The sequence below is a fragment of the Cygnus olor genome, chromosome 8 (assembly GCF_009769625.2).
Source record: "Cygnus olor isolate bCygOlo1 chromosome 8, bCygOlo1.pri.v2, whole genome shotgun sequence".
NCBI classification, from domain to species: domain Eukaryota; kingdom Metazoa; phylum Chordata; class Aves; order Anseriformes; family Anatidae; genus Cygnus; species Cygnus olor.
Window position 1 is genome coordinate 4,222,926 of NC_049176.1, and position 27,539 is coordinate 4,250,464.

A 27,539-nucleotide genomic window follows, 5' to 3' on the forward strand; every position below is an offset into this window, starting at 1 on the left:
AGTGACTGTCTCGCCTTACTCTGCACTGGTGCAGCCTCACCTCGAGTACGGTGTGCAGTTCTGGGCACCACAGTACAAAAGGAATGTGAAACTATAGTGGAGCGTCCAGAGAAGGGCTACAAAGACGGTTGAAGGGCCTATAGGGGAAGATGTATGAGGAGCGGCTGCGGTCACTAGGCTGTTCAGCTTGGAAAAGAGGAGGCTGAGGGGAGACCTCATCCCGGGTCTACAACTTCCTCATGAGGGTGAATGGAGGTGCAGGCGCCGACCTATTCTTTTTAGTGACCAGTGATTAGGACATGAGGGAATGGTGTTCACAGCTGCGACAAGGGAGATCAGGCTGGATATCAGAGAGGTTCTTCACTGATGGTGGTCGTGCACTGGAACAGGCTCCCCATGAACGTAGTCATGGCACCAAGCCTGTCGGAGTTTAAGAAGTGTTTGGACTGTGCTCTTAAGGCACATGATCTGAATTTTGGGTAGACCTATATGGTGCCAGGAGTGGACTCGATGACTCTTACGGGTGTCTTCCAACTTGCGATATTCTATGATTTTGTGTATCATCTGTTCCCAGGATCAACTGACATAAAGTTGCCCTGAACTAAGGATCATAGAGGCAGCAGCTGAATATCAAGGAACGAATTTGAGAGTGAAATAAGGCGCCGTTTAGTTGCACAACTACAGCAGGTAATGGCATGGAAAATTCCTGGAACTCAGGTGAGGCATGGGAAATGTCCCCCACGCAGGCAGGTTCTCCTAACAGTTTGGCTGATCACAGACGGACACCTGGCCGCGTCAGGCCGGTATCGGGGCACAGAGGCAGCACCCCACGGACGGACTGCTCTGAGGTACTGAGGTACCGCAGGCCTCCCCGTGCGCCTGAGGCGGGCCCACCCAGCCCCAGCCCCAGCCCCGCTGAGGGAGCCGCCCGCCGCCATATGGCGCCGTATGGCGCCGGAGCCGCGCCACGGAGGCTCCTCCCCGCCACCCCTCCCCGCTCTCGCGAGAGCGCCGCGGACGTCCCGGCTCTGTCGCCAACTGACCGCACCGCGGCTCTCCGGGCCGCCGGCATGGCGGCGCCAGGCTGCGAGGAGGCGCGGGCGGGCGTCCTGGCGCCGGGGGCTGGCCCCTCGCCCACCGGTGTGGCGCCGGCGGCGTGGCCGGACGTTGCTGGTGCGGCACCTGCCCGCCGAGCTGACGGCGGCAGAGAAGGAGGAGCTGCTACGGCACTTCGGGGCGGCGGCCGTGCGCGTCCTGGCGGACCATGGGAGGCTGGTGAGGGCGCGGGGCCCGGGGTTGGGGGCGGCCAGGGAGGAGCGGGGGGAGCCCCGGGGCCGCGGAGTCCGGGCTTTGAGGCGAGGCCTGCGTCGCTGCTCTGGTTTTTGCCCTGTGAGGGTAAAGGCGGCGGGGAGGTGCGCCTTGGGAGGCGCGGGCAGGCGGTTGCGCGGCTCTGTCCCTTCAGCTCGTTTGGTGTTTTTTATTTGCCACACTGCAGCATTGTAGGTGTATTTATCAGGCCAGGCAGGCTGTTTGCTAGGACCCTGGTACGCTCGTCAGATGAGCGATCTCTGCGGCTCCCATCCCTGCCACGCTTCCGTTTACAGGGTATTAAAAATACTGACCTTATTATGATGATTTTCCTGATATGTGCTATTACAACAGTGTTAACATTCTTATTTTCTTTATCCTGACTCTGTATTGGCAAGATGAAGAAATAAAATGTGTTTAAAACAGATGTAAGTTAAGGTGAACTTAAGGTTTGATCTAATATGAAAGTGAAAGTTTGTTTTATACTTAAAAAGCAAGGGAAAGCGTTGGGTGGAAACCATCCAGAGCACAACAATAGTTATGACTTCAGTAGCAGGAAAAGCAATGCTTCTAGGAGTAGCTTTGATGAAAGATAATTTATTAAGAGCTGCTGAAATAAACTTCCTCTTCTGAAAAGAAGATAAAACATCTGAAATTGTAAGCGAGTAGGTACTGATAAAGATGACTTTTGCTCACTAGAACAAACAGCAACAAAAATACTGTTTTCTGGTATTCTTCAGACTCTGGGTCCCCGTCTTAATTTTTAAACACAGCAAGTGCCTGTCCTACATTCTTAGCAAACTTCCCTAGTTCTTTGCAGCACAGTGGAGCTGGTTATCTAGTAACTGGAAGTTTTCTAACTTCTTTGATTTGACTTCCAATATGATACTCTTTTTTGTTTGCTTTCCAGAAACACACTGCTTTTGCTACCTTTTCCCAGTGAAAAGCTGCTGTAAAGGTTTGTATAGAGTTTGTTATTAAATGTTTTTAGAAAATACCTTTTTTTGAATACCAGTTCTGTTGCACAGTGTTTTACATATGATCTAGTACTCAGTCTCAGGAAAAAAGATGCAGAGCAATGTCAAGTATTAGAATTGTATTTCAGCAGATGCGCAAAGGATTTGCTAAATGAACATGAATAGAGTCATAGGAAAGATGGGATGGACGGGGCTTCTGAGAGTCGTCTTTTGGGTCCAACCGTCACTCTACAGTAAGGCAAACAAATGAGTGATGCTGATGGTACCTATTCAGGCTGCATGTGTGTTTTTGTATAACTATACAAAAACATAAGTTTCTTGTGTTCTGCCCAATCGTCTATGTGAGAAAATTCAGGACATAGTTAATGTACGCAATTCAAGGCTGCCTTGAATGCCAAGCTTCAATAGAAAAAGAAAAGCAATGTGTCATGCAGGATTATGTAGGCCAAAAAAGGTAATACTGATAATGCCTTTTGAATATGACTGTAAAAAGCCCGTGTCCTGAATTTTTCTCTTCCTATTATCTAGGTAGTTTTTTTTTTTTATTTAGGTTATGCTATAAATAGTATTGAAAAAGGTACAAAGACTATATGAGGTGAAACAACCGTGAATTTAGGTTGCTTTGTGTCAGTTGTTAGCAGCTATCAGGACTTGCAGAAGGCTAGAGCTTCACAGTGTAAAGAACAGTTAGGCATCTTGATTTTCGAATTCCCAGGTATTACTGGTGGACTACAGCATGTGTGTAGTTCATGAGAGAGGGATTTGTTTCTTGAAATTGTAGAGATTTACTAGACTAATAAGTGTTAAGGCTGCAGTCTCACTACTGTGTTCAGATGGCCTAAGTGGTCTAGCTGTGCAATGTCATCTTTCTCTGTTCTGCTGGCAAGAAAGAGGCTGCCAAAAGCAGCACTGTGAAGGTGGAACTACGTGTCTCTACCACTACCTGTGTCTCTCGTAAGACAGGCTTAGCTTTAAAGCACTTAGGAGTCTGTCCTATGGCTGGGTTGCCAACCAAAGGAAGAACAGTTATGCTTTGAAACAATTCTGACATTTTTCCTTCTCGTTTCTTTTTTCTATTATAATTACTTGAAGGCTTTGTCAAGACTGCATCAGCTGAAACTTTTAGGTCACACTTTAGTGGTTGAATTCGCAAAGGAACAAGACAGCGCGCAGGTTCTTTGCCAGCCTTTACCCTCAGAGAAATGCAAAAGGTATGTGGATAATAATTCAGTTTCAATGTTTGTGGTCAGGAAAGGAAATTCTGTATTCATAACATCTTCATAGTACTGTTAAGTCAAAGGATAAACCGTAGCCTTTAAAAATGTTATGGGGAGGTTCAGAGCTATTCCTCCCATTAGTATTGTTTCATTCAGTATCATTATGTAATAATTCCCATCCTTATTCTTATTGATTGGTGTCTTTCACCAGTACGTGGTCCTGTGAGTTTTCATTCACAGAGCAAGACTCCCATCTGCATAAGCTGACCTCTGTGATATGCAGGTTCCCTGTGTTTTAAAGAGCCTCTTATACATCTTTCTTTGTGTCAGGATTATAGTTTTATTTTGTTATTAAACGGTACATACAGTGTTTTCCTGTTGTTTCTTTCTAATCTAATCGAGGGTTAGGCAGAATTGACACCTGCAGGTATGATTGTATAAGGCTATACTATTGTAGCCATTGGCTTCTCAGCTGGAGCTGCTTTGCATGTATCTAGCTCAAAGCATGAGCAGAGCAAACATAAAACTCTCAGACTCTCTTCAGATATTTAAAGAATATGTAAATAAATAATAATAATAAAAACCCAATGATGAATCCCAATGCTAGTGTGACTGAGTACTGCGATAGTATACAGGTAAACCGGAAAGCCTAACCATGCGATTTATTTATTTTTTAATTAAGTACTTGACAAGCAATTGAAATCCAAACTATTTAAGTGATAGTGATAAAAGCTATGTGATTATGCCTAGTTAAGATCAACTTTGGGGTTTTGAAAGTTACTCAATCCACTCTAAATATAAACAAGTCAATAATTTAGTATTTTTGATCTTATAGTCTCTGAACAGAGAGTAACATTATCTTTTTTCTTGTGAGTAGATTTAAGTGAGAAGTGTTTAAACATAGAAGACTCACTTAAATCCGCGTGAGTATTTGTTCTTGGGGCCTTAAAAGTCTGGCTACCATAGTTGATCTGGTAATGCCGTTGATAAAAAAAAAAAAAAAAAATACTGCACTAATCTGTTTCTTGTGTTTTGAATTTTTGAAATGAAACATTCATATTTTATGGAAGGTAGTTAACTTTTGCCCCATTTTAGTTAACGTTAAATTATTTTTTTAGTTCAGAAGAGCTGGTGAAAGAGGAAGAGAAGAAAGAACCAACTGTCTTAAAATAGACAATGGAATTGCACCCAGCCATGGGTTTGTACTTTCTTTACTTTTTTTGTTCTGTTATGGTTTATGTTGAAATCAATGTTAAACACGGTTGAACAAGAGACTGTAGTAGTCTTGTTTTATAGTACGCTGCTGTTTTACATGCAGAGATGTAGGAATTTTCATAAAGATGAAATTCATAGATTGTCAGGTTTAGAACCCTCACAGTTGAGTAGTGACTGGTGCTTTGAGACAAGAAGCTCTGGATTACATAAAAACGTGCTAGCGCAGTTTGTCTCTTTCTCAGGAGGAGTTTAAGGGCTGGCTGGGCTGTCCAAATGTTAATAGCAGAATGCTTTTAACTTTTTTTTTGACATTTTATGTTCTTTGTTTTTGCATACATGAAGAGTAAGTTTCTTTGTGGGCTGGTAAATCCAGCACTTGGAACTTTGGGTTTACAGTGTTTGAAGATGTTGATTGTTTCCTGTGCTTGTTAGGCTTCGTCCATGTGTTGATAGATTTATTTTACCCAAGCCCAGTAAGTCTGTCATGCGTTAGGGGACTGACTACTCCTTGATGGTAAGATTTAATGTAAGTGGCCCAACCAGCCAAAATGATATGTATCACTGTTCTAGGGGAAATGGTAATATTTTGGTGACAGTTCAGGTGTAATGAATAGTTAAATCTCGAGTTAATTACTAATTGTTATCAGTTATTTTGTGGTACTGGAGCTAAGATTCTTTGTTTTATTCTTTTTCCTCAGTCTCACCTTTCCCATCAATTCTTGCCTCAAGTATCTGTATCCACCACCTTCAAGTACAATTCTAGCAAATATAGCAAATGCCTTGGCAAGTGTGCCCAAATTTTATGTCCAGGTAAGTAAAAACAGGCAAAAAAAAAAGTATAAAAACAAAAACATCTCGTCTTCCCCTTCTTAATTATCCACAGAAATAGTTTTTGTCGTAGTAAATGCAAGTTGGTTTTTCTTGTGATAGTGTTAACCAATGTTAATTCTTTGCCATGTTGAGATAGTAAGTTACTTCAGATCAATAAAGTCTTAATTCACTGACACTAAAGACTTAACTGGATGTGATCATCCTAATTAGATCTGACTTGAGCACTTCTAATTTCAAACTGAGAAGAGGATTTATGTACTACTTTGATAAGCCTTTTTAGGCTGTTGCTTGCATTTATCATTAGTGTTGCATCTCAAGTTCAGGTTTTCTTATTTTTTTAGTAAGATACGTAGTTGTGCGCTCAGTAAAACTATGCTGATTTACACCTACCACATGCAATCAGCTGTGATATCTAGCAAGGAACTCATACTTAATTCCCTAATGAAAATATTACTTATCTTGAATTATTTCAGGTACTTCATCTTATGAATAAAATGAATCTTCCTCCACCTTTCGGACCAATTACTGCTCGCCCTCCCATGGTAACTTGTTTAATACACATTTAAGTAGTGTAAAAAGGCTTCATAATATAAAATGTAAGCAACATGGGAAGAGATCTAAAGTTCAAACTTCTAAAAGTTGAAGTGTCTAGTGAATATCAAATACGGCTGCATTTCATTGGGTAAGCTGTGTATGTTAGTCTTCTAAATAAACGTTTTTAGTTATACTCAAATACACATGTATGACAATAGTACTGGAGTATTCAAATCACCGAGTTTAAAGACAGGGAGGTTGTCACATCGTATTAAAGATGCATTGCTAGAAAATTGCTAGCCTATTGCCTTAAAAAGATAGTTACATTTTTTTATCTGTGTGTTTCTTAGCAGTTCTAATTAGATTCAGATTGTTAATGAGATTGTACAGAGCTTTTTGATTTGATTTGCTGTCTCTGGGATCTTTTTTGAAAGAGGCGGGGTAAGGGCAACTGGCAGAGGCTTAGAGGGAGCTGTTCCTGTAGAAGTCTAAAGGGAAATAAAACTACTGTCTCTGTGGTTTTAGTTCTCCTAAACTACCCTGATAGCGTAGTTTAACTGATTGTCAGTAGAAGATTGAGCAAGTGAGGACTTAATGTAGTCGTTGGTGTTACTGCCTTCGGGTATCATGAAGCTGTGCTTCACTAGATTTTGTGGTTTGTCTTAACAGAACAGCTTGTTCTTAATAACAAAGGTATGGATCTGGCTTGTATAGAAAACTATAAAAATTATCAAATAAATTAATTCATACTGATGTTTCAGAGGGAAAAAAAACACAACTTTGCCTGGTATTGGGCTGGGTTAAGCTCTGTGAATTTAGCAGTCATGCAAAAATGAGTAGTAAGGTGAGAAGTCAGTCCTTAGAATACGTAGCACAGTTTCTAAAGGGTGCATAGTATTTCTAAGGCTTATATACAACAGTGCTTTATGGAATTGATGGTACCTAAAAGTAGTTGTTAACTGTAGTAGGATTGTTGAAGGTGGGACTGGAGGTGATTTTGTACATAGACAATTTGTTACAATATGAGGTTTCCGTAATCGTAATGGGAAAACAGATTCCTTTCATGAAATTCTCACTGCTTATAGAAATAGAAATGTTGTAACTTTCATAGTTGGTGGAAACAAAGTTCAGTGCAGAACCTGAGGTGGTTTGGGAAGTTAAGGCTCCTTGTGTATGCTTTGACCATACTCCTCTCAGAAAAGTCCTTCTAAACAAGTGCAAAAAAAAGTAGAAGTGACATCCATGGGTTTTTAATGTTTAACTCTTCCAGTTAAAATTATAAAAATATTCACTGTTGCATCTCAGAGAGCAGCAAACTTTTTTTTTTAGCGTGGAAGTTTTCATTACTAAAGTAGTTTATCAAAATACTGTCTAGGTCCCTGCAAATGTACTTTAAAAAGTTGTTTCTAGCCATCTTGTAATTTACTGCTTTGATCCTTTTTATTATGCACAAGGAAAACAAGATAGTCACTTTTTTAAATAAAAATTTTGCCTAAAGATTTTTTCCTTTCTCCCCATACTTAGTATGAAGAGTATTTACCAGTGCCTGTGCCACCTCCCCCAATCCCACCTCTGCCTCCTGAAGAGCCTCCTCTGCCTGAAGAGGAAGAAGAGCAAGTATCTAGTGAGGATGAATCAGAATATGAAAGTGATAACGAGGAGGAAAAAGAGAGGTGTGCATTTAGTCATTTGCAGGCTTTTGTGTGTTTTTTAAGTGGTGTTTTTACTTGTATAGATCTCAGTTCTGCCAGTGGTGAAATCTGTGAACATCCTCAAGGAAGCTCCAGAGCAACTTGAAAACAGGAGGACAATGCTGTTCTGAACCACAGTAAGACAAAACATGGTCATGTGGTGTACAAATTATCATGTTTCTTTGTACAAATAAGAAAAACAAAACTCATCATGAAGAGAGAATGCAAGTCTAAGGAAGTAATAATTGATTTGTTTTCTGGTATCTTCAGTTCTACACATTTTTAGTGAGTTAACTACTCAGCTTCAATTGTTTGTGCACTCTGACTTCCAAAATGTTCTTTGTATATCAGTGTGTATCGCTATAGGTAATAATAATGTGTGTGCTCAGGATTCTCTTACAGCTTTAGAGCTGAATTGGTGTAAATCAGAACTGTTTTTTAAGTTTTGTAGTAATAGTAAATGAAGAAACAATCTTCTTTTCCTACCATTTAAACTGACATGAAAAGTAAATGAGGAAGTAACTGGCTATATGCGGAAAATACATGCAATTGGAAAAAACAGAGGTCCTGTTATGTGAAAACAGCATTATAACAAAGGTTCAGCTTGGAGCTTTTTGTATTTTTACTGCTTTGATGTCCAACTTAAATGTATACTTTGGGAAGAAAGGGATGTCACTGAATTCATGATTTTGATTGTTCCCTTATGTGATACTCCTTTACTCCAGGTATATCAAATTACTGTTTGTTATAGTTTTAGTGTGGTTTAGATCTTAAAGCAGCTTGACAAATAACTTGTGTTCTGAAAAGTTGCATTTCCAGGGTTTTAAGGAAGGGAGAAGGGTTATATTTGTGCATACGCATTCTCAACCGTGCTTTTTTTTTCTTTTTATTTATCATAGAATGACCAAATTGATGGAATTAGCAACCCTTCAGCCTAAAAGACCAATAAACACAAAGAGGCGTGGTGTTAGAAAAAAGCAAAGAATTAAAGATTTACTCAGTGTTCCAGTGTGTGCTCCCCACAGGTTTGTATTATTTCTGTGGTGCTTCCTCTTTTTAAGAAAACTATTCTTACTAAATGTCTTTCTCTGCATTCTGTTTGCTTTAGTGTTGTTTTGATAACAGTGTTTTTCACTGGTATGTAATTAGTCCAAATTGTCATGTAGTTTGAACTAAAGTCTGCTCAACAACTTCAGTGTGTAATGCTTGCCTAGTTGAAGCTCTTTATCTTGCTATCAAACTAACAAGAATCCCCTTTTCACTAAAAAAAAAAAAAAAAGTCACGTCACAGTGCTGACAGAAGTGATCTGGATTTATTGCCTGGGGTAACTCTCTTAAAAAATAACAAAAACTGCTTTGGCCTAAGTCATTTTGATTTCTGAAATTGCAGTACTCTGAAATAGTAGATACTGGTGAAGTATTTCTATCCAGTGATGATCTATTGAGAATGCATTTTTTTCAACAGCCTTCCTCTTCCTCCATGTGCTTTCGTATATTTTTCAAAAAATTGGTATATTTTTACACTATGTGAGAGCAGCAGCCGTGACAGTTATTTTTCTTACTGAGGTTCCCTACAGCTTTTTGGGAAGTGTCTGCGTATATTGTAATGTGGTGTGTTTTTTTTGTTGTTGTTGTTTTCAGTGCCAGTCAAACCTAATGTATTTGCAGTGTTTTAATCAAATTGAATTGTATTAAATGAAATTTATGAAATGAAGAACTTGTTTTTTTGTGGTAAACAATAGGATGAACTCTGTCTGGAATAAATCTTATTGATTATGCATTTGTCAGTCACTGAATCTTTAATTAATGTTTTTTGTTTTAAACAGTAATTTGCACCCTACGCTGTCACCTTCAGATGTCTTTGAGCAGCCACAGCATGTAGGTCATAAAAAAATTGAGTTCCATATTACCACTGACATCCCATCTGTTCTTCAGATAAACTCGGGAAGAGAAGAAAAAAATGGTAAGAGTGTGTACTTAAAATTTGTTTAATATTAACTTGATGTGGTTTCAGTGAAAAAGCTGTTAGGAAAAGAAAAAAAAACTGTTTTCCAGAGAAAGCTGTTAGAAGTTCACCATGTTTATTTATGGTGACCTGCTCTTTTTATAAAAATTTAGGTTACTTTTAGCAAATATGGTACAAATGCATTCACACTATTACATAGTCTAATTGAATATATCAAGCTAATTTTAGATTTTCCTTTTCCAGCTCTTAGACTAGTATTCATGTGTTTGCCAGCTTCTTCTCTGTGACACAGTGATAATCTGCTTTAACGTTTTTGGGCCATGCTAACAGTGAGGTGTGATGGTTTCTAGAAGGGTTGTGGTCAGTCTGTTTTTCAGTATTTTACAATAATATACTTTTTTTTTTAATGAAAATTAAGTAAACCGTTCATACAGGCTTGAACAGTGGGCCTGCTTTTAATTTAACTGGCATGTGCTGCAGCTTTTCTTGGTAATGCAGTCGATTTCATTGAACTATATAGATTAAATGTATTTGTCAAGCCAGGAAATAAGACACCTTTCCTTAAGGATGTGTTCGTATTTAGTTACAAAGTCAACTATGTTCAAATGTTACTAAAAGGAATATACTTTTTTTTGTTTGCTGTTGTTCCTCTTGTGAATAATTATATGAGCCACTTGTTTAATGTGTTCAAATTATAGACCTTTGTGCTGTTATGGAAGAAATCAATAACACAGGATTTGGAAGGATTTTCCCAGCTCCTAGCTCAAATGATAAAATGGAAACTGAGGAAGAAGATGAGGAAATACCATCAGAATTTATTTCTAGAAGGGAACTAGAGAAAAACAGGCTTTCTAGAGAAGGTACAATGATGAGAATAAATTATTTAATAGTAGCTCTTTTGCTTTGTTGTAATAAAAAGTTTTAAGTTTATATAAATAAAAATATATATATATATATATATATATTATAAATATATATATTATAAAATATAATAAATACATTTATATAAATATAATATAAATATAATATTTTATATCAATATAATAATTTAATATAATAAATATAATATATTAAATATAAATAAATTATATAAATATAATATATATATATATATATATATATATATATATAAATAAATAAAAAGTTTTCTTCTTTTAGTTTATTGCATGCAATTTAGTAATTTGTTTTATACTGAGCAAAAATATATAATAATTACATGACCTAAAATATTTAGACTGTCTGTTTTTCTGTCTTCTTCAAGAAATGGAAAAATTTTCTGTCTTCAAAAACTATGAGCCAGGTGATCCAAATTGCAGAATATATGTGAAGAATTTAGCTAAACAAGTTCAAGAAAAGGTAGGTAAACAACAAAATTTGAATATTTATCAAAAAGGCTTTTTAGCAGCTTTCTTTTTATGCCTGTCCTTTAATTGCAGGATCTTAAGTTCATTTTTGGAAGATACGTTGACTTCCAGTCAGAACTGGAACGAAATATGTAAGTGACTTTGATACTTGGTTAAAAGTAAACCTTTTACATTAAGTTTATAATATTGGTGAAAATTATTATTTGAAAACTAGTCATTTCTACTTTTTTCTACTCTTTTCTTTCTGCTTCTATGTTTTTATGGAGGAAAAATGCTTCTCATCTGAAAATCTTCCTTCATCAGAACTACAGAAATAAATATTTTTTGCACAATTTCTGAAGACCTCTTTATTTTGCCTTTATATTTTGCTTACTAAATTTACTGTTTGTTGGCTGAGCAATGCAGAATGAATACAGCACAGATAATAGTGTGTATGTGGTCAGTTTGCATACCTTGTATTTACTGCAGTTGCACATCAACTTACAATCCTGCAACCTAATGCCACTAAATAGTTTCTCCCAGGCAAAATACCGATGGTCTCCAATGACTTAATTCCTGCATGTAGTCACTGCTTCTATTTTTGCCATTCCTACTTTAAGCATGAGCATTGTATCTGTACTGTGAAATATCAAAGTGTGTTTAAACACCAGTATTTCCTAATTCTCAACTTTGCCTCTAGGTTTGATATACGTTTGATGAAAGAAGGCCGTATGAAAGGACAGGCTTTCATTGGACTTCCTAATGAAAAAGCAGCTGCTAAAGCTTTAAAAGAAGCAAACGGATATGTCTTATTCGAAAAACCCATGGTGGTTGTATCTTTTTCTTCAAATATTTACATTATATTCTCTGGAATTTCTGTCAGTCTCTAGTTTTGCCTTTATAGAGGGTTCTGCTTTGTTAGAAATCTATGGCAAGAGAAGATACCTTAAGAAAACCAGACAGCATAACCTAGCATACTATTGTTAATTTTATTATAACTTATATATAGACACCCCTCCTGAAATAGGAAAGTAAGTGTGCTTTACGTAAGACTTAAATTGACTTTTCTGCTCTTTGATCCTGCAAACACAGTCAAAAAGATAATTTAGCTTGTATAACCGTTGCATTTAAATTAGGTAGGTTTTTCAACTTGTTTAAGCATACATTTGCAGAATTGGGAGGTCAAGTGTGTTGTGTTTTTTTTTTAGCATAATGTTCAAACTCCTTTTGTCAAGGATTTACATTCACAAATATGTATTCTATTTCAATTATAATGTAAAACCAGGAATATTTAGAAATGCCTCTGTTAGAGTCAGTGCTCTTTATTTAGATTTCTTTTCCAGCTGGAACTGTTAGTTACTTTGCAGGCAACTATTAGTTACCTTTTTTGATTGGATTGTCTTTTTTTTGTCTTGAAGTATTAAATCTTTTCCTGTCCCTTTTTTTTACCCTAAGTGTTTTAAGTCCTAATCTTTGACTAGTATACACTATTGTTACCATATTTAATGCCATAGTAGAACTGAATCACAGAAAAACAAAAGGATGGTTTTTAAACTACCCTTTGCTGAAATTATGCTCCCATTTTGCTCCTTGATTGACTCCTCTGTTTATCATTGGAACTTGTGGTCCTTAACAGAATCTCAGCAATTTGCTCGTTCAGCTAGACCAAAGCAGGATTCCAATGAAGGGAAAAGAAAAAAATAGAATGCTGCAGAAGGTATGGATTCTCTGCCTAAAAAAAAAAATAGAAAAAAGTTGTGGTGTGGTGTTTTATTTATTTATTTAATGTCTGCTTTGGGAATAGTAATGGTGAAATAGAAGTATTCCATACAAATTTTCTTTTCTTAAATGTGTTCTACTAGAAAAACAGGCTGCAGGATGCGTAGTTGTTGTAAGATAAAAGTATTGCTTTATCAAACTCTGTTTAGAATCCCGGAGATCTGCCAGTTCCATAATCTTGAGATCCTAGGGTGGTTGTCAGTTTTTCTGATCCTTAATCAGGGGGCTCGGGACCTGGGGAGAAAAAGTTTGTAGAATCTGACCACTTACCTTATAGTAATATTCTGAGGTTTTGGCTTTGAAAAGGGTTGCTCCTTTGCCCACTCCCAGACACACACACACGTTGTAAAGGACCTTTGGTAACTCTGGAAAATGAGATCTCAGTAATTTTGCGGCATCCTTCAAGCTTGTCTCATTTGGGAAAGGACAGTTCCTTACAGACTGCACAGGTGCTGATTTTTGGCATTTCTGTCTAAATAGATGAGAAAGTAACTTCTAGTAGAAAGGAAAGCAATCGCTTTAGTTCCTACCATCCAACTTCATTTCTGCTCACTCTTAAGTATTTGCTTTATACTAGAATAACTCAAGCAAAATCAGCTGTAATTTAATGTGAGGATTTTCATGGCCGCGAAAATTTTAGTGAACGGTCAAATTAGCATTTGAAGTAATGGTTGGAAGACAGAAGCACTCTGTGCTCAGCCTGCACTCTTTGATAGCACCACTAGCTCAAATTTAAAGGGCGTTTATCTGAATTACATATAGTTTGGCATCACTGTCGTTATCTATCCCTATATCTTAATACAATTGAACTTGAAGCTCAGGTTGAGTGCTTCTGAAACATTTTGCTTACTCAAGCATATTTTTTTAATCTGGATGTTTTGATTATTATTATTTTGGAAGAAAACTGAAGTTTGAAAGCAAAGATGTAAACAACTGATTTTTATTTTTTAAAAACTGTTTTGATTCGCTGGTACTATTGTTATGAGGGTACTATTCCTATTCATAACAGCTACTTCAGTCGTAGGTTTCTTGTTCTGTCAGTTGTCTAAAACGTTTCATCAGATTCCAGTAGAGCTTTTTTACCTCATTTCTAAAGTGCTGTTTGGTCTTACCAGTTCCTGTTCTGAGTTACTGGTTTGTGGTTTGCAAAATCTGTATCTGTTATCAAATTAAAGATGACTTTTTTTTTACAGGCATTCTTTTGTATTCGTTGTTGAAAGTAGACAAATGAGCTGTGACTAAATTATTCTGCATTATATTTTCTCTAGTGTATGATAAAAATAATATTAAGGTTTCTTTAAATGCAAAAAAAAAAAAAAAAGTATTTTAGCTAGTGGAAAGCCTTAGAAGTGAAGTCTGAATGGTTTTATTTAAGGCATTCCATACCTTTCCAGGCAGTTTACTCTGTTAAATTTGATACTGACTTCACTAAATGTGCTAAATAATACTTGAATTGCTTACAGAAAATAAACAGGTGCTTACTTGGTTATTAATCATGTTGATGATCAACTCTAGCTTTTTTTAGAATGAGCAAACATTTATGCAAGACTTATTTGTACATCTGAAAGTCTAGATCGGTTACCTTACTGTCACTGATTTAATACATCGTGGATAGGACTTCTTCCTTGCCTTGCCCGTTTATATGTAAAGATCAGAGTGCACCACAGACTAATGCAGATCCCTTGGAATCCTAAAGGTTTAAGCACAGATTATTTCATTTGCTTCCATGCTAATGATGAGGCTGAACCCTATTTATACACAAATGTGTTCTCCTGTCCCTGCTGAAATACTTTGATGGATGCTGCTGATTTGCAAAATTCCATGATAAAATTTGAGTCTGTAAGCAAGAAGGACATAAGAATCTCACTTAAAAAATACATGTGTATAAATAAATTTATGCAAACATCTGGGAAATGTCAAATTTGATTTGTCCTGCATCTCAGTATCTGTTTTTCTTTTTCTTGTAAGAAGACTAAATTGACATAAGTTTAAACTTTGATTATATTTGAACAGGAAGAAAACTCATTAACTCATGAAATTTATTGCAAATACTTTATTATTTTGCAAATACTTTGTTATTTTCTCTATAAAGTTTTTTTCACTTGTAGGGAAAATACATATGGTTTGTAAATGCTGTGACTCATTGCTAACTGAAATGTCTTTTTCTAATGGACTGACAAAACCTTCCTTCAGTTGGTATTAGGGGTGGCTATGTTTTCTGTAGCTAAAATACAGCTTATTGGGATAAGGGTTATATAGAAGAAACCGATGTTGAGAGGTCACCAGCTTCTTTGTAGAGAAGAAGTGACCTGAAAGCCTGCATTGAATGGAAACATGATTGGGTTTTGGACCTGATGGAAAAAGTGAGTCTGTAAAACTGAAAGACTTGAAGGAGAATTAATGAGACAGAACAGTCTGGTATTGTCCTAGTGGTTATCAAAAGATGTGCTTACTTTTGAATATAGAGTTTGTGTTGGTGGACTCATCAGCACTCATTAAATCTCATAAGGGGTCAAAAGCATATTTTATTAAACGAGGCATTTTTGTTTATGATAGGTAGCATAAACTTGTGTGCGCAATACTGAGAATCAAGTAAAATTAAACAACATTCTGCTGTTCTTCTTTAGAAACATTCCTGCGTAAATACTGCAATAATACTGTCATGCAGAGTGTATCCTTTCTTGTTGTATCCTTTTTTGTGCAATGTTTCCCATAGCACTCAACTACCTCTTTAAGTTTTCACCTAGAGTAGGTGTGGGGAGGAGTTTATACATTTTAGAATTTGAACTAATCTGGCAATTTTAAAACCAAAGGGCACTTTTTCAGGGGGGAAAAAAATCAGTCGTCTCTGTTGGGTGAATAGATGTCATGAAGCTTCATAATCTTAAAAGATGGCCTCCACCTTTTTCTTCAAAGGTTATACAACTTAATTTGTGATACAATTCTTTAGCTTGTATGGGCTTGAAGTGTTACATTGATGTGTGTGGAGCTGTGCTGAGCTCACATTGAGGATGTCTTGCTTTTCTTTTAATAAATATTGTATGTCACAAAGCCATTCTTACTGTTATTAAAGGGTAGGCAAGTGTCTTAGACCATTTGATTTCTGTTGTCCTGGTATATGAGAAACTGTCTATTGATTTTAGTTTGTACTTTTTCTTTTTTGAGTAGAGGACAAAATCTAATAGTATCCCATAATGAAGTAATAGAGTTTGGCATTGAACTATTAATCACTACTACTTTGTTTTTATTTTTTCTATGCACTGAGGTAGTGTATAGAACTTAAATTCTGTATGAGTTACATAGCACACTGACTTATTTTTCTTGTGGATTTCGTATTATGTTATTGTTTAATTTACTGTAATATAAAATTAATACAGCCTGTATCTATTAAGTCAGATTTTTTTCAGATAACAATTTTAGAATATTAAGCATCTTTCAATTTAGTTGTCAAAAGAAAGCATATCACTACTATTATCTGACTGTTCATACTTCTAATATGCCTTTGTGATGTTCCAGGTCCTTTTTGTGTTCCATCTCTTTCAAGTATTACCAAGCTTGGCGAAGAAGCAGTGTAATCAGCGGGACTCTGAACTGTGCGTAGTGCATTTCTAAAGTATTTAATGCAGAGTATAAATTTTCTCATCTTAAAGATTCCAAATGTGTTGAAACTGTCATGAGACTTATCCAGTAAATGTATGTACGTTTGCTTTTGAAATCTCTAATAAATTATTTCCTCTCTCTTAATTTTGCATTTGTTTGTGGGGTTTGGGAATGGGAAGAAGGAAGACTTTTTTTTTGAAAAGGTAAAGAATCCAATTGTAATTAATTGTACAACTTGTTCTAGATGATGCACAATATGTGTTCATAGGCATGAGGGTGAATGTTCTCTTTAAGTCTGATGTTCAGTTGTTGGTGGTTCAGGGTATAAAAGGTAAGTAAATCTCAGGCTGATCTCATTTTAGTGTAAACCTTACCATGGAAACCAAACTGGACTGGTGCACTGGCATGAATTCATTCTGTGCAACTAGATATTTTGATTTTTCCTTAATAATTCATTGTTTATTCACATTTTGAAAGATGCTACTAGTGCGACTGAAGTCGTTGAAACAAGCATAACAGTTCAAACACTGTTAAACCAGCATAGGTGCCCTGGTGAGCCGTGTTTAATAAAATCAGCATTGTGAAGGGCACAAAGTAAGATTTGCTGCATACTGAGAAGGCTAGTGCAGCTTTCCAAAATCATATGGGAAACGTTGCAATGACACTCGTTAAGAAGGTCCATTAGATTTAAAGATAAAATTATTCTATAAAATATGAATTCACAACTGATGGTGTGATAACATGCGCTAGTGTAAAGATGTTTTTTGTCTTATCCCAGTTGCAAATAGCCTATTGATTGCTGGACCAAAAATTATTTTATCATAGCTGTTTTTCTGAATGATCTCGATTAACAGATACTCAAAAATGCCTTTACTTGAAATCTTCTCAGCTTATTGCTGCATTCCTGTGTGGTGGCTATATGTGTTTGTTAGTTTCTCACCTGTTTTTGGAGTAGTAGGCCAGGAAAAATAAAACTACTTCTCTATATGTGAGTGTCACAGGACAACAGCATTCTTTGCATGTTGGATGATAGAATGTCAACAGCCTGTTTCATGGATTTTATAACTACGCCTGCTGATTATCAGTGTAGTTAAGCCTGCAATCTATGCAAGAGGAAGAGGGAAATGCCACTTGCTGTGTAGGCAAGGCACAATATTGGTACCAATATTCATCTGTTGATGAACCACAAGTGGGAAAGCTGATGACCTCTTACATTCTCTGTCATGATGTCAGATGTGTTCTTTGCCAGGCGCTACCCCTGGACAGCCAGCAAGAGCTGACCCTAGTTGGCATTGGGGCACGCTCTAGGATTGCAGCTCCCTGCCCGTGGGATGATGTGAGGTGCGTCAGTCATATCAGTGTCCCAGAACAAAGCGAGGCACGTTTCAGATGCTTCATAAATCTGATACTCTTGATGGCCTCCTGAGGAGGCTGCTGTTTGGACTGTCACGGGGCTGAGCTCAGGTCCCTTGGTGTAAGCGGGTTATGTGAGCGTGCTCTGCCAGCACTGGGGAGCATCTGCCACGTCTGAGACCTTCAGCAGGGTTTACGCTGTTAAGAGGAGAGAAAAAAGGGGCTTTAAATAAAATAAAAGTTGATTTTTGTGTGGTCTTCCCCTCACAAACAAAGCTAAGCAGGGTTCCTGGGGGCATTACGCCATTAAGTACTGGCATGGGCCTCGCAGGGGCGGTGCGGCCCGAAGCCTCCGTGCGGTTCCCTTTACGGTGAGGTCGGCGGGGCCCGGCCTGGTGGGCGGTGCCGAGCCGCGGCGAGCAGGGCCGAGCCGGGCCGAGCCGTACCGGGTGGAGCGCCACCAGCTCGCGTGGAGCCCGTTCCGGCTGCGGCCCCTGCGTGTGCTTCGGGGCCGGCTCTGCGCTGCCCGCTTGCTCCTCGGCCTGCTTCAGGAGCTTCAATGAACCCCAAAACGCGCCGTTTTTTCACAGCACGAAGCAAACCCCGTGCCACATGGCCCAGGAATAAGTAAGCAGTTACGGCGGAATACTTAGTGAGAGGCTGCGCGGAGCAGAGCTTCTGGCTGGAGGCGAGAGGAGGACAGTCTGGAAGCCCACGCTTGGTATCAATAGGATATTCTAAAAATACTGAACAAACTATGCTTAGGCTGTGGACATTAGTGTTCATACCAATCTGTAATTCTTGTAAGTGTAACATTTGCAATAACTTTTGTAATGTTTTCATAGGCTTGTTTTAAGCTGTATAAAAATTGTGGCTGCTCTTGGACTGTAATTCTGTAAGAAATCTTAGATACTGATAAATTATAATTTTGGATCGTGTCATATGAGTTTTTTTTATTAAATAGATGACTCCAGGCATGAAAGACAGTGATTAATTTAGTAATGCATGCTCTTTTCCTGCCTTTTTTTTTTTCCTTTTAAGAAAAAAATACTATTATTAGCACTTGTGGTATTTTGTAAATACCAGCAGAGTTTTGTACCACTGACTTTTAACCCGGTAGAAAACAAGTTGGCAGGCCACGGTAGAGTTGTTCAGGAGCAACAATCCCCTCCCATTTTCTCCAGCTTGCGTCAGGTGCATCTCTGCCTGGCTCTCTCTTCCTCCCAATGGGAATACAGACCTCTTCCTTTTTTTTTTTTTTTCTTCTACATTTCAAAAGCGTTTTGAGGCTAGAACCTTTAGAGTCTGATGGGGCTTTCAACACCTCCATTCCCATGTCGTTGCTTGTATTGACACCAGAACAGCCCTAAACCTTATTCCAAAGAAACCAGATGCTATATTCAGCCTCCTCCTCAAGCACTAGGCCCTGGGCTATTTGGGTCAAAATACATTCCTACTGCTTTGTGTAATTTAGTTGTTGCTTTCTCAATTTTATTATTTACTTTAAGAAAACAAGGACATGGATCTGCTTCCGTACCAGTAAAATTCTATGGCTATCATTGATTATAACATAAGCACACAACAGGAAAATGTTGCATTAAACATTCAGTGGTTTAGGTTTGGAGTTGTTATGGTCGCTTCTCTATTTGAGGAATCCTCAAGATTTGTGTTTGTGTTTAAATGGTGGACATCATGTCTATCATGACCTCCAAAATACCCGAATTTTCTTGGCAATTCATGATAAGGAACATAAGACTTTTCAAAGTCCTTTTCTAAATATGCACAAGTCATAGTAATGGAGTATGAAAAAAAGATGCCTTGCAAGGATAAATAGCGATGGAGAGTATTATACATTAAAATGAAAAATGAAACGTCATTTTCAGTCTATATAAACCACTCAATCCTTTGGTATTTGTGATTAGTTTTGTTTTTATACTAATAAAAATACTACTTTGTGCACTAGAGACAGCTTATATTAAACATCTGATTTTTATTTTAGAAAAATTAAGTTATCATTAGTACATGAAGTTGATGTGGCTTAGATAAAACTAATTCTCAAACAAAATGATAATCAAGTGAAGTTAAATAAATATGATGCCAGTGATTAACATTTAAAAGTAAATGCCCGTTTTGTAACGTGTACTTTACCCTCTTGCAGGAGAATAGATAAGCAGTAAGAAGAGCACAACTGATCACAGAGCACACCATGGGTATCTGTTTTCTTCTGTTAATTGTAGGGGTTTGCTGGGCACAGTACAACCCCAACACTCAGGCTGGGAGGACATCTATTGTACATCTCTTTGAATGGCGCTGGGCCGATATTGCTCTTGAGTGTGAACGCTATTTAGGTCCTAATGGATTTGGAGGAGTTCAGGTATGTCTGTTCCTATCAGTAGGTAGTAAAATTGCTTCATAGATGGTAATTTGTTTTTCAAATGAAAATGTTCAATTTGCCGAAGGACAGGTACTGAAAAAGAAAAATAGAAATTGGTAGTGCAAGTAGTAAATGCTGGCAAATATATTCCTCAGCCATCATCGTGTTAGAGTGAATTTATTTCATCACTCCAAAGCACGTTTTGCTCTATATGCTATTACGTTTAAATGAATTAGAGTTGCTTATCACTGGCTAAATCTTTTTTTTTATACTGCTGTGAATAACCAAAACTTATCTGCTTGATATTTAAATCAAGAGAAGTGCTTAAGAACTAGAGAAACATAAAATTAAACTATGACTAAGAAAAATGAGCTCCCAAGAAAAGTACCAAAGTGCTGAAGATTTCAAATAAATAAACTAAAAGGCTACTAATTCTGTTCACCCAAGCTGGCAAGCTTCTCTCTGCACGTCAGAGTGTCCGAGTATGCCATTAAAAGACCCAGCTTTGCATTATTTCAGACTCTTTGATCTGTGAGGCATGCAGTCCAAAAGATGATTAGGAAACTATGTCCATGGACGTAATTTTTATAGTATGTTTCTAACTGCTGAACATCTGGGCCTAAGTCTTTTAATTGCAGCTCACTACAGTTTAAGAAGAGGATACTGGGGGTCTGTATGGGTTAGGTATTGTGAGTTGCTTCCATTAAAGGGACCTTATTTTATATTTTCATTGTTCTTTCTCTAAAAATACTGAGCAAACATAAATAAACCCTTATTGGTATCCTGTTACCAAGAGACACCATCTTATTCACAGATCTCACCTCCAAATGAAAATGTTATCATTGCTGACCCCTGGCAACCGTGGTGGGAAAGATACCAGCCAGTCAGCTACAAGCTCTGCACACGATCTGGAAATGAAACTGAATTTAGAGACATGGTGACCAGATGCAACAGTGTTGGAGTAAGTGCTTAGAAAACCTTGTGGTGTTTGTAGTGCTAGGATATAGATACCAGCTAATTTAGAAGGGAAGACAAGGTAGCATTGGAGTAAAGATGTTTTTCTTCTATCTGTCGAGTTGTGTATTGTACCACAACTGCCATATGTTAATAAAAAGAAGTATCTTAAATAAAATGTTGGGGGAAGCAAGCAAGCAGAAATAGGAGGATATGGCAGGAGGTAAGAGAAAGAGAATATTATTCAGTTAGTAGCGCTATGGAAAGTAACTTTCTTAAACTGAAATGTGAGCATTATTCTCTAGGTACGTATTTATGTGGATGCGGTAATCAACCATATGTGCGGAGGTAGTGCTGGTGCTGGCAACCATTCTACTTGTGGAAGCTATTTCAATGCAAAGACTGAAGACTTTCCAGCTGTGCCATATTCTGCCTGGGACTTTAATGATGGTAAATGTAAATCTGAAAGTGGAGACATTGAGAATTATCATGATGCATCTCAGGTAAACCTAAAACTATAAACGCATTTTTTATGTCCATCTTTTTCAGGGCTGTTATTTCTTTGCTCCTCTTTACTGTCAGACATTATATAGAAAATAAAACTCATGGAAAACTATCCTAATTGATAATAGAGGTTAGCGTTACTATCATGAATTCCACTTCTTTATCTAGAGCAAAGGGATAGCTCTACTTGAGCTAATGGCTCACCTTTAGATTTAAGTAATATGCTTAGGTATTTTATAAGGACAGTTTTAAAGATCATTAAATCTATTTAGGGATTCTTATTTGTGTTTTCTATGCTTTAAAAAAATATGAATTATTACTTACCCCTTGCTATAATTTGGAAGCTTTCTTTGGTCTCAGTTTCAGAAGAGAGAGATTAGGATTTACTAAAGAGAAACAGTAAGGCTATAATACTGAAAATCAACGTTCTTTTTAGAGATTTCCCTTGCTACCTTGTGTGCCTCCCTTGACCTCCTTGTGTGCAGATAAGGGGAGTCTGTGTGTTCCTCTGTATCTGATTGTATGGTCAGGACTTTAAAACTACTACAGAACTGAAATTATTTTATAAAGATAAATACCTGTTTTGCTTGAGCAATGTCTTACGCCTTTCAAATGTATTTAATCTTGCCTTAACCTAAGTTTAGGGGAGAGGAGTTTTAGGGAAATGGCAGAAGAGGGGGAGACGTAAATGTCTCTGGAATCTTGAGCAGCTCTAAAGGGTCATCTCTATTGCAGGTTCTTTAGTACAGGTTGCAACATAGGCTGATGTACCTTGCTGTTTCCATGCAGATGTGTGCATAGCCGTGGAAACCCAACATAAGATTTATTAAACATATATTGAGTATAATGAAACACTTTTCTAAAATACTCTTTTTGTGAAAATCCATGACCATCATTTTGTATTTACAAGAAACTAAGGTAAAAAAAGAGACAGAAGATAAGAGTTTAATGTTTAGTAAGACTATAGAACTAAATATATTTTAAAGATTTTGAAATATCATTTCCAGAAATCTTACCTGCATCACAAAAGAAATAAGTGCACTTGAAATAATAATAAATCTGCACATTAATACACTGGACTAAAAATAACATATGATATTTTTGCCTTATACTTGCATTAAAAAGCTGATTATAGATTTAATATATGGCTCTCTGGTACATTCCTTCATCACTTGCATCTGTGTATGCTGGGCAAACGTAGGCTTTGTAATGCTCCTTCTATGTAGAGGACTGTCCATGATGTCAGTCTGGATGACTGTCCAAGGTGTAAGATATGCATGGTGAATGATGAACAGTGAAGGTTTCCTTTTGTCATTGTAACACAGAGAAATTCAAAGAAACATGCAGAACATTAGATTTGGGTTGTGAGGTGAAAAATGTTTCATTTCGGAATTTTAATATAGGTCCGAAACTGCCGTTTGGTTAATCTTCTTGATCTGGCCCTGGAGAAGGACTATGTGCGCTCCAAAGTTGCGGAGTACCTGAACTACCTCATTGATACTGGTGTAGCAGGCTTCCGGATTGATGCTGCCAAGCATATGTGGCCAGAGGATGTGAAGGCAATTTTAGACAAACTGAAAGGTCTAAATACTAAGTGGTTTTCTCCAGGAGCTAAACCTTTCATTTATCAGGAGGTAATCTCTATTTTCTTAATTGAAGTTTGCATACGTATATTTTTGCAGAGTGTAGACTCAGTCCTGCACCTAAAGCAGTGCTTTGCTTGAGCTGGGCCTTAGCAACTTTCAGTCTTGATCTATAGAAAGCGATGTCAAGATTTAATAACCATAATTTGAAATATCTAATCTGCCTGCAGAAGGTCATTGACATGAAAAGTGCCTCAATTGTTTTGCACCTTCTGGAGCTAATTAACCTGGAAATCTTATTGAGATGTAATTTACTGCATTGAATTAAATGTAAAAATTCTGTCAGTCTCAAAAAGATAAGATTTCAGTCTCAGAATTTTAAATTATGAGTACATAAATTGCAACAGAGTATTATAAATGGTGATTACGTCTGAAATGGCAACTGATTGCATAATGGTCTGAAACTATTTTCCCATGGCACAGCCAGTGTTAATTTCACGTTCCCAATTTGTGTATGATGTTTGAGAAAGAAACCTGAGTAAGAAAACCAAAAAACAGATTCCAGTCAGCAAAAGCTAAAGTTTCCAGATACATTATATTAAAAATGTGTTACCAAAAGATCTAAGGCAAATAGATAGTTGTCCTTTAGCTACATCCTGAAAACAAGTAATGAGGTTGCCCATGTGCTGGAAGCAGAGGTACTGGTGCTTACATTTTCGATAAAGCTCGTACTGCCCAAGCTATAATTATGCAATAGTCATCAGACACAGTAAATAGATTGAGGATGGAGATGGAAAAAAAGCTAAGAGTGAGGTAGAGATAAAATGAACAAAATAGCAATCGATGTAATTTAAAAAAAAAAAAAAAAGATAATATTCTTAGCAAAAGTAGTGACTCTTCCTTGCCCCTTTCTGTTCTAATTGTAAGGAATGTTCTTTCATGTACTAGGTAATTGACTTGGGCGGCGAGCCGATCACAGGCAGTCAGTACTTTGGAAATGGCCGAGTGACCGAATTCAAATACGGTGCAAAACTGGGGACAGTGATCCGCAAGTGGAATGGAGAAAAGATGTCCTACTTAAAGTAAGGGCGACCATCCTGCAGCTTGCCTAGGATACGCTGGATGCGCAGCTTGACGGGGTAGATTCAAGTCTTTGTGTTTTTGGCCAGGAACTGGGGAGAAGGCTGGGGCTTTGTGCCTTCTGACAGAGCCCTGGTCTTTGTGGATAACCATGACAACCAGCGGGGGCACGGGGCTGGTGGAGCTTCCATTCTAACCTTCTGGGACGCCAGGTAAGGAATGCTGGGTTGTCTGGGTGATGCCTCTTCCTCTTGCTGATTTGTTTGTCTGTTTGTTCCCCGGCACGCTTTCTCTTGCCAAGTCTCATTATGCTTTTGGCCCATCAGGCTTTATAAAATGGCCATTGGTTTCATGTTGGCTCATCCGTATGGGTTCACACGTGTGATGTCAAGTTATCGTTGGACAAGAAATTTTGTAAATGGGCAGGTAAGTTTGTAACGCTGAAGATTCACGTTTGCTAACCTTCTCAAGTGATTTCTCTGTCCTGTGTTGGATTGGGTGGGTGGAAATTAGATGTGCCATTCATCCCGCTTTTTGCTCTGCGTTTTCCAGTAAGAACTTTCAAATGTCTCTTTTCAATAAAAGGATGCCAACGACTGGATCGGACCACCTAGCAACTCGGATGGATCAACAAAGTCTGTTACAATCAATGCGGACACCACCTGTGGCAACGACTGGGTTTGTGAACATCGCTGGCGGCAAATAAAGTAGGAGACTCTGAGCAAAACGCAGTAAAAGCAGTGACTTTTGCATCATGAGCCTCTTGGCTGTGGAGCTCTTGCAACTGCAGTGACAGCCATTCCTTGCATTTTCAGGAACATGGTTATCTTCCGTAACGTGGTAGACGGCCAGCCTTTCTCAAACTGGTGGGACAACGGCAGCAATCAAGTAGCTTTTGGCCGTGGCAATAAAGGCTTCATCGTCTTTAATAACGACGACTGGTAAGTCGGTGGGAGAGACCGTATCCCTGAGGAGAAGCATAACTCCTCAGCTGGAACACTGAAAGGGCTCAGGACATCAAGGAAGGGGGATGCCCTTGATCTAGAGTGCAGTCAGGTGAATGGAGAATATCGAAAGCAAGGCTGAGGTGTCTGAGTGGAGTGTCTGAAGATGTACAGGTTGCTCGTTAGCATCTTGAGCATCCCATTCCTGTGGTCTCCCTCATGTATCATGTCATCTCCAGTACACCCACATGTGAGTTTACATTAGAAGAGGCTGAGGCTGTGGACAGAGCAGTGCCCAAGGATGTAAGCAGTCGGAGCTGAAGTTTTGGTAATTCTGAGCAGAGAGGGAACTCTCTCACTTCCCTCATCCAAACTTGCCAGTCCAATCCAAGCCAGTCCGGCCCAGTTCAACCCTAATGCATTGAACGATCATCACAATTAGGATTACCTTTAGCAGCACATGTCCTGTTGTGAAGCTCTTTTATGCTTTAATTTTATCCCGTCCTTTCCTTCCAATCAGAACAACAACTACAGCCTGAGCTAGATTCACGCAGTGGCACCCCAGTTCTGGAGGGCCAAAAGAGAGTGCAGGGAGAGAAGCAGGGTCAGGCTCAGAACTCCCTTGCATTACATTGCCCTTCCAAGTCATGCAATAGCATCAGCTTCAGAATTCCTTTACCCAGTTTGAAATACCTGTTTTGAAATCAATGGAGGAGCAGCGTTCACTGATTTTCACACAGGTACATGAACACCGATTTGCAAACTGGTCTGCCTGCTGGTACCTACTGTGATGTTATTTCTGGACAAAAGGAGGGCAACGCATGTACTGGAAAGCAGGTGTATGTTTCCGGGGATGGAATGGCTAACTTCCAGATCAGTACCAGTGACGAAGATCCATTTGTTGCAATTCACGTTGATGCCAAGTTATAACTTCAATCAGAATTTGTTTCTCTCCTGTCGGTCTGTATGTATGCTGTTTCCCCCATTTGCGATTCCCTGGTGTTCAAGAATGAGTGATTCTCCGTACCCAGTGAATAATAAATGGCAATCAAACTGAAGAGTGATGTCTTTTCTCCTAATGAACTGGATCGTAGTAGCATTATCACGTCATAACCAGGGGCAATACCACTGGTAGCTCTTAAGGCTACCAAGAGAGCACTGCATTTCCCACGTCACAGAAACATAGAAGAAAATAAAAAATAAGACAAAAGAAGCCATCACCTGAGGAAGTTAAAATGCTCTATTTCCAAGGCTGGTAGGTGCACGCATAGCCGTAACCTGGAGCAGGCACATTGTGGCAGGCAGCTGCAAGCAGTGCCTCTGCTTGCTGGCAGTATGTCCCTTCTCTGGGGCAAAGCCAACGTGGAGCCCAGGTCAGCAGATGAAGCTGGGCTGTGCCAATCAATTATTCCAGCCTTTGACATCAGTCAAGCCAGTGAGTGGCCTGGTTCACACTCAGTTTATGTCCTTTAGCAAACGAAAGCTCAGTTCTCCCACTGCTATCCCCAGTGGCTTGCTGCAAACTAATGTTCATGCTTGCTATTCCACCCGTAAATGTGAAGTGAGCTGCATCACCTTGCAGGGCCACCAGGTGATCAGGCCCTGTCAGCATGGTTTTATGAAAGGCAGGTCCTGCTTTACTAACCTGATCTCCTGTGACAAAGTGACATGCTGGGTGGACGAGGGAAAGGCTGTGGATGTGGTCTACCATGACTTCAGTAAGGCTTTTGACACCGTTTCCCACAGCATTCTCCTCAAGAAACTGGCTGCTCTTGGCTTGGACTGGCGTACGCTTCGTTGGGTTAGAAACTGGCTGGGTAGCCGGGCCCAAAGAGTTGTGGTGAATGGAGTCAAATCCAGTTTGAGGCTGGTTACTAGTGGAGTCCCCCAGGGCTCAGTACTGGGGCCAGTCCTCTTTAATATCTTTATCGATGGTCTGGATGGGGGGATCGAGTGCACCCTCAGTAAGTCTGCAGACGACACCAAGTTAGGTGCGTGTGTCAATCTGCTTAAGGGTAGGAAGGCTCTGCAGGAGGATCTGGATAGGCTGGACCGATGGGCTGAGGCCAACTGTATGAAGCTTAACAAGGCCAAGTGCCAGGTCCTGCACCTCGGGCACAACAACCCCAAGCAGCGCTACAGGCTGGGAAATGAGTGGTTGGAAAGCTGCCTGGCAGAGAAGGACCTGGGAGTACTGGTTGATAGTCGGCTGAACATGAGCCAGCAGTGTGCTCAGGTGGCCAAGAAGGCCAACAGCATCCTGGATTGCATAAGAAACAGTGTGGC

General features: G+C 38.8%; 2 protein-coding genes across 3 annotated transcripts; both read left to right on the forward strand.

Annotated features, from left to right (window-relative positions):
- The first annotated feature begins 731 nt into the window (after nt 1-731).
- Nucleotides 732-16,601, forward strand: RNPC3 (RNA binding region (RNP1, RRM) containing 3). The gene is given in 17 exon segments (XM_040565732.1): nt 732-1,148; nt 1,150-1,275; nt 2,219-2,266; nt 3,378-3,496; nt 4,621-4,652; nt 4,655-4,700; nt 5,416-5,527; nt 6,022-6,090; nt 7,607-7,755; nt 8,673-8,798; nt 9,600-9,736; nt 10,438-10,599; nt 11,001-11,095; nt 11,176-11,234; nt 11,783-11,915; nt 12,727-12,799; nt 15,489-16,601. Coding segments are annotated over 16 exon segments (1,890 nt in total). The 3' UTR covers nt 12,787-12,799; nt 15,489-16,601.
- On the forward strand, nt 16,320-26,325 carry LOC121073840 (pancreatic alpha-amylase-like). 2 transcript variants are annotated; one of them, XM_040565275.1, is made up of 11 exons: nt 16,320-16,454; nt 19,973-20,188; nt 21,003-21,149; nt 21,448-21,645; nt 23,050-23,280; nt 24,178-24,311; nt 24,399-24,521; nt 24,636-24,735; nt 24,895-25,016; nt 25,125-25,250; nt 25,994-26,325. In XM_040565275.1, the coding sequence occupies exons 2-11, from the start codon at nt 20,021-20,023 to the stop codon at nt 26,181-26,183; spliced, it is 1,539 nt and encodes a 512-aa protein (XP_040421209.1). In that variant the 5' UTR covers nt 16,320-16,454; nt 19,973-20,020; the 3' UTR covers nt 26,184-26,325. The 2 variants fall into 2 exon arrangements, with proteins under 2 accessions (XP_040421209.1, XP_040421208.1); XM_040565274.1 differs by lacking the exon at nt 16,320-16,454 and adding an exon at nt 18,216-18,617.
- The last annotated feature ends 1,214 nt before the right edge of the window (nt 26,326-27,539 follow it).

What these genes read in the sequence shown, in the direction of transcription:
- LOC121073840 (XM_040565275.1), top strand. Translation starts at nt 20,021, where the DNA reads ATGGGTATCTGTTTTCTTCTGTTAATTGTAGGGGTTTGCTGGGCACAG. An exon ending in AACCTTTCATTTATCAGGAG is followed by an intron (nt 23,281 to 24,177) that starts GTAATCTCTATT and finishes TTCATGTACTAG; the next exon opens with GTAATTGACTTGGGCGGCGA. An exon ending in GTCTTTAATAACGACGACTG is followed by an intron (nt 25,251 to 25,993) that starts GTAAGTCGGTGG and finishes ATTTTCACACAG; the next exon opens with GTACATGAACACCGATTTGC.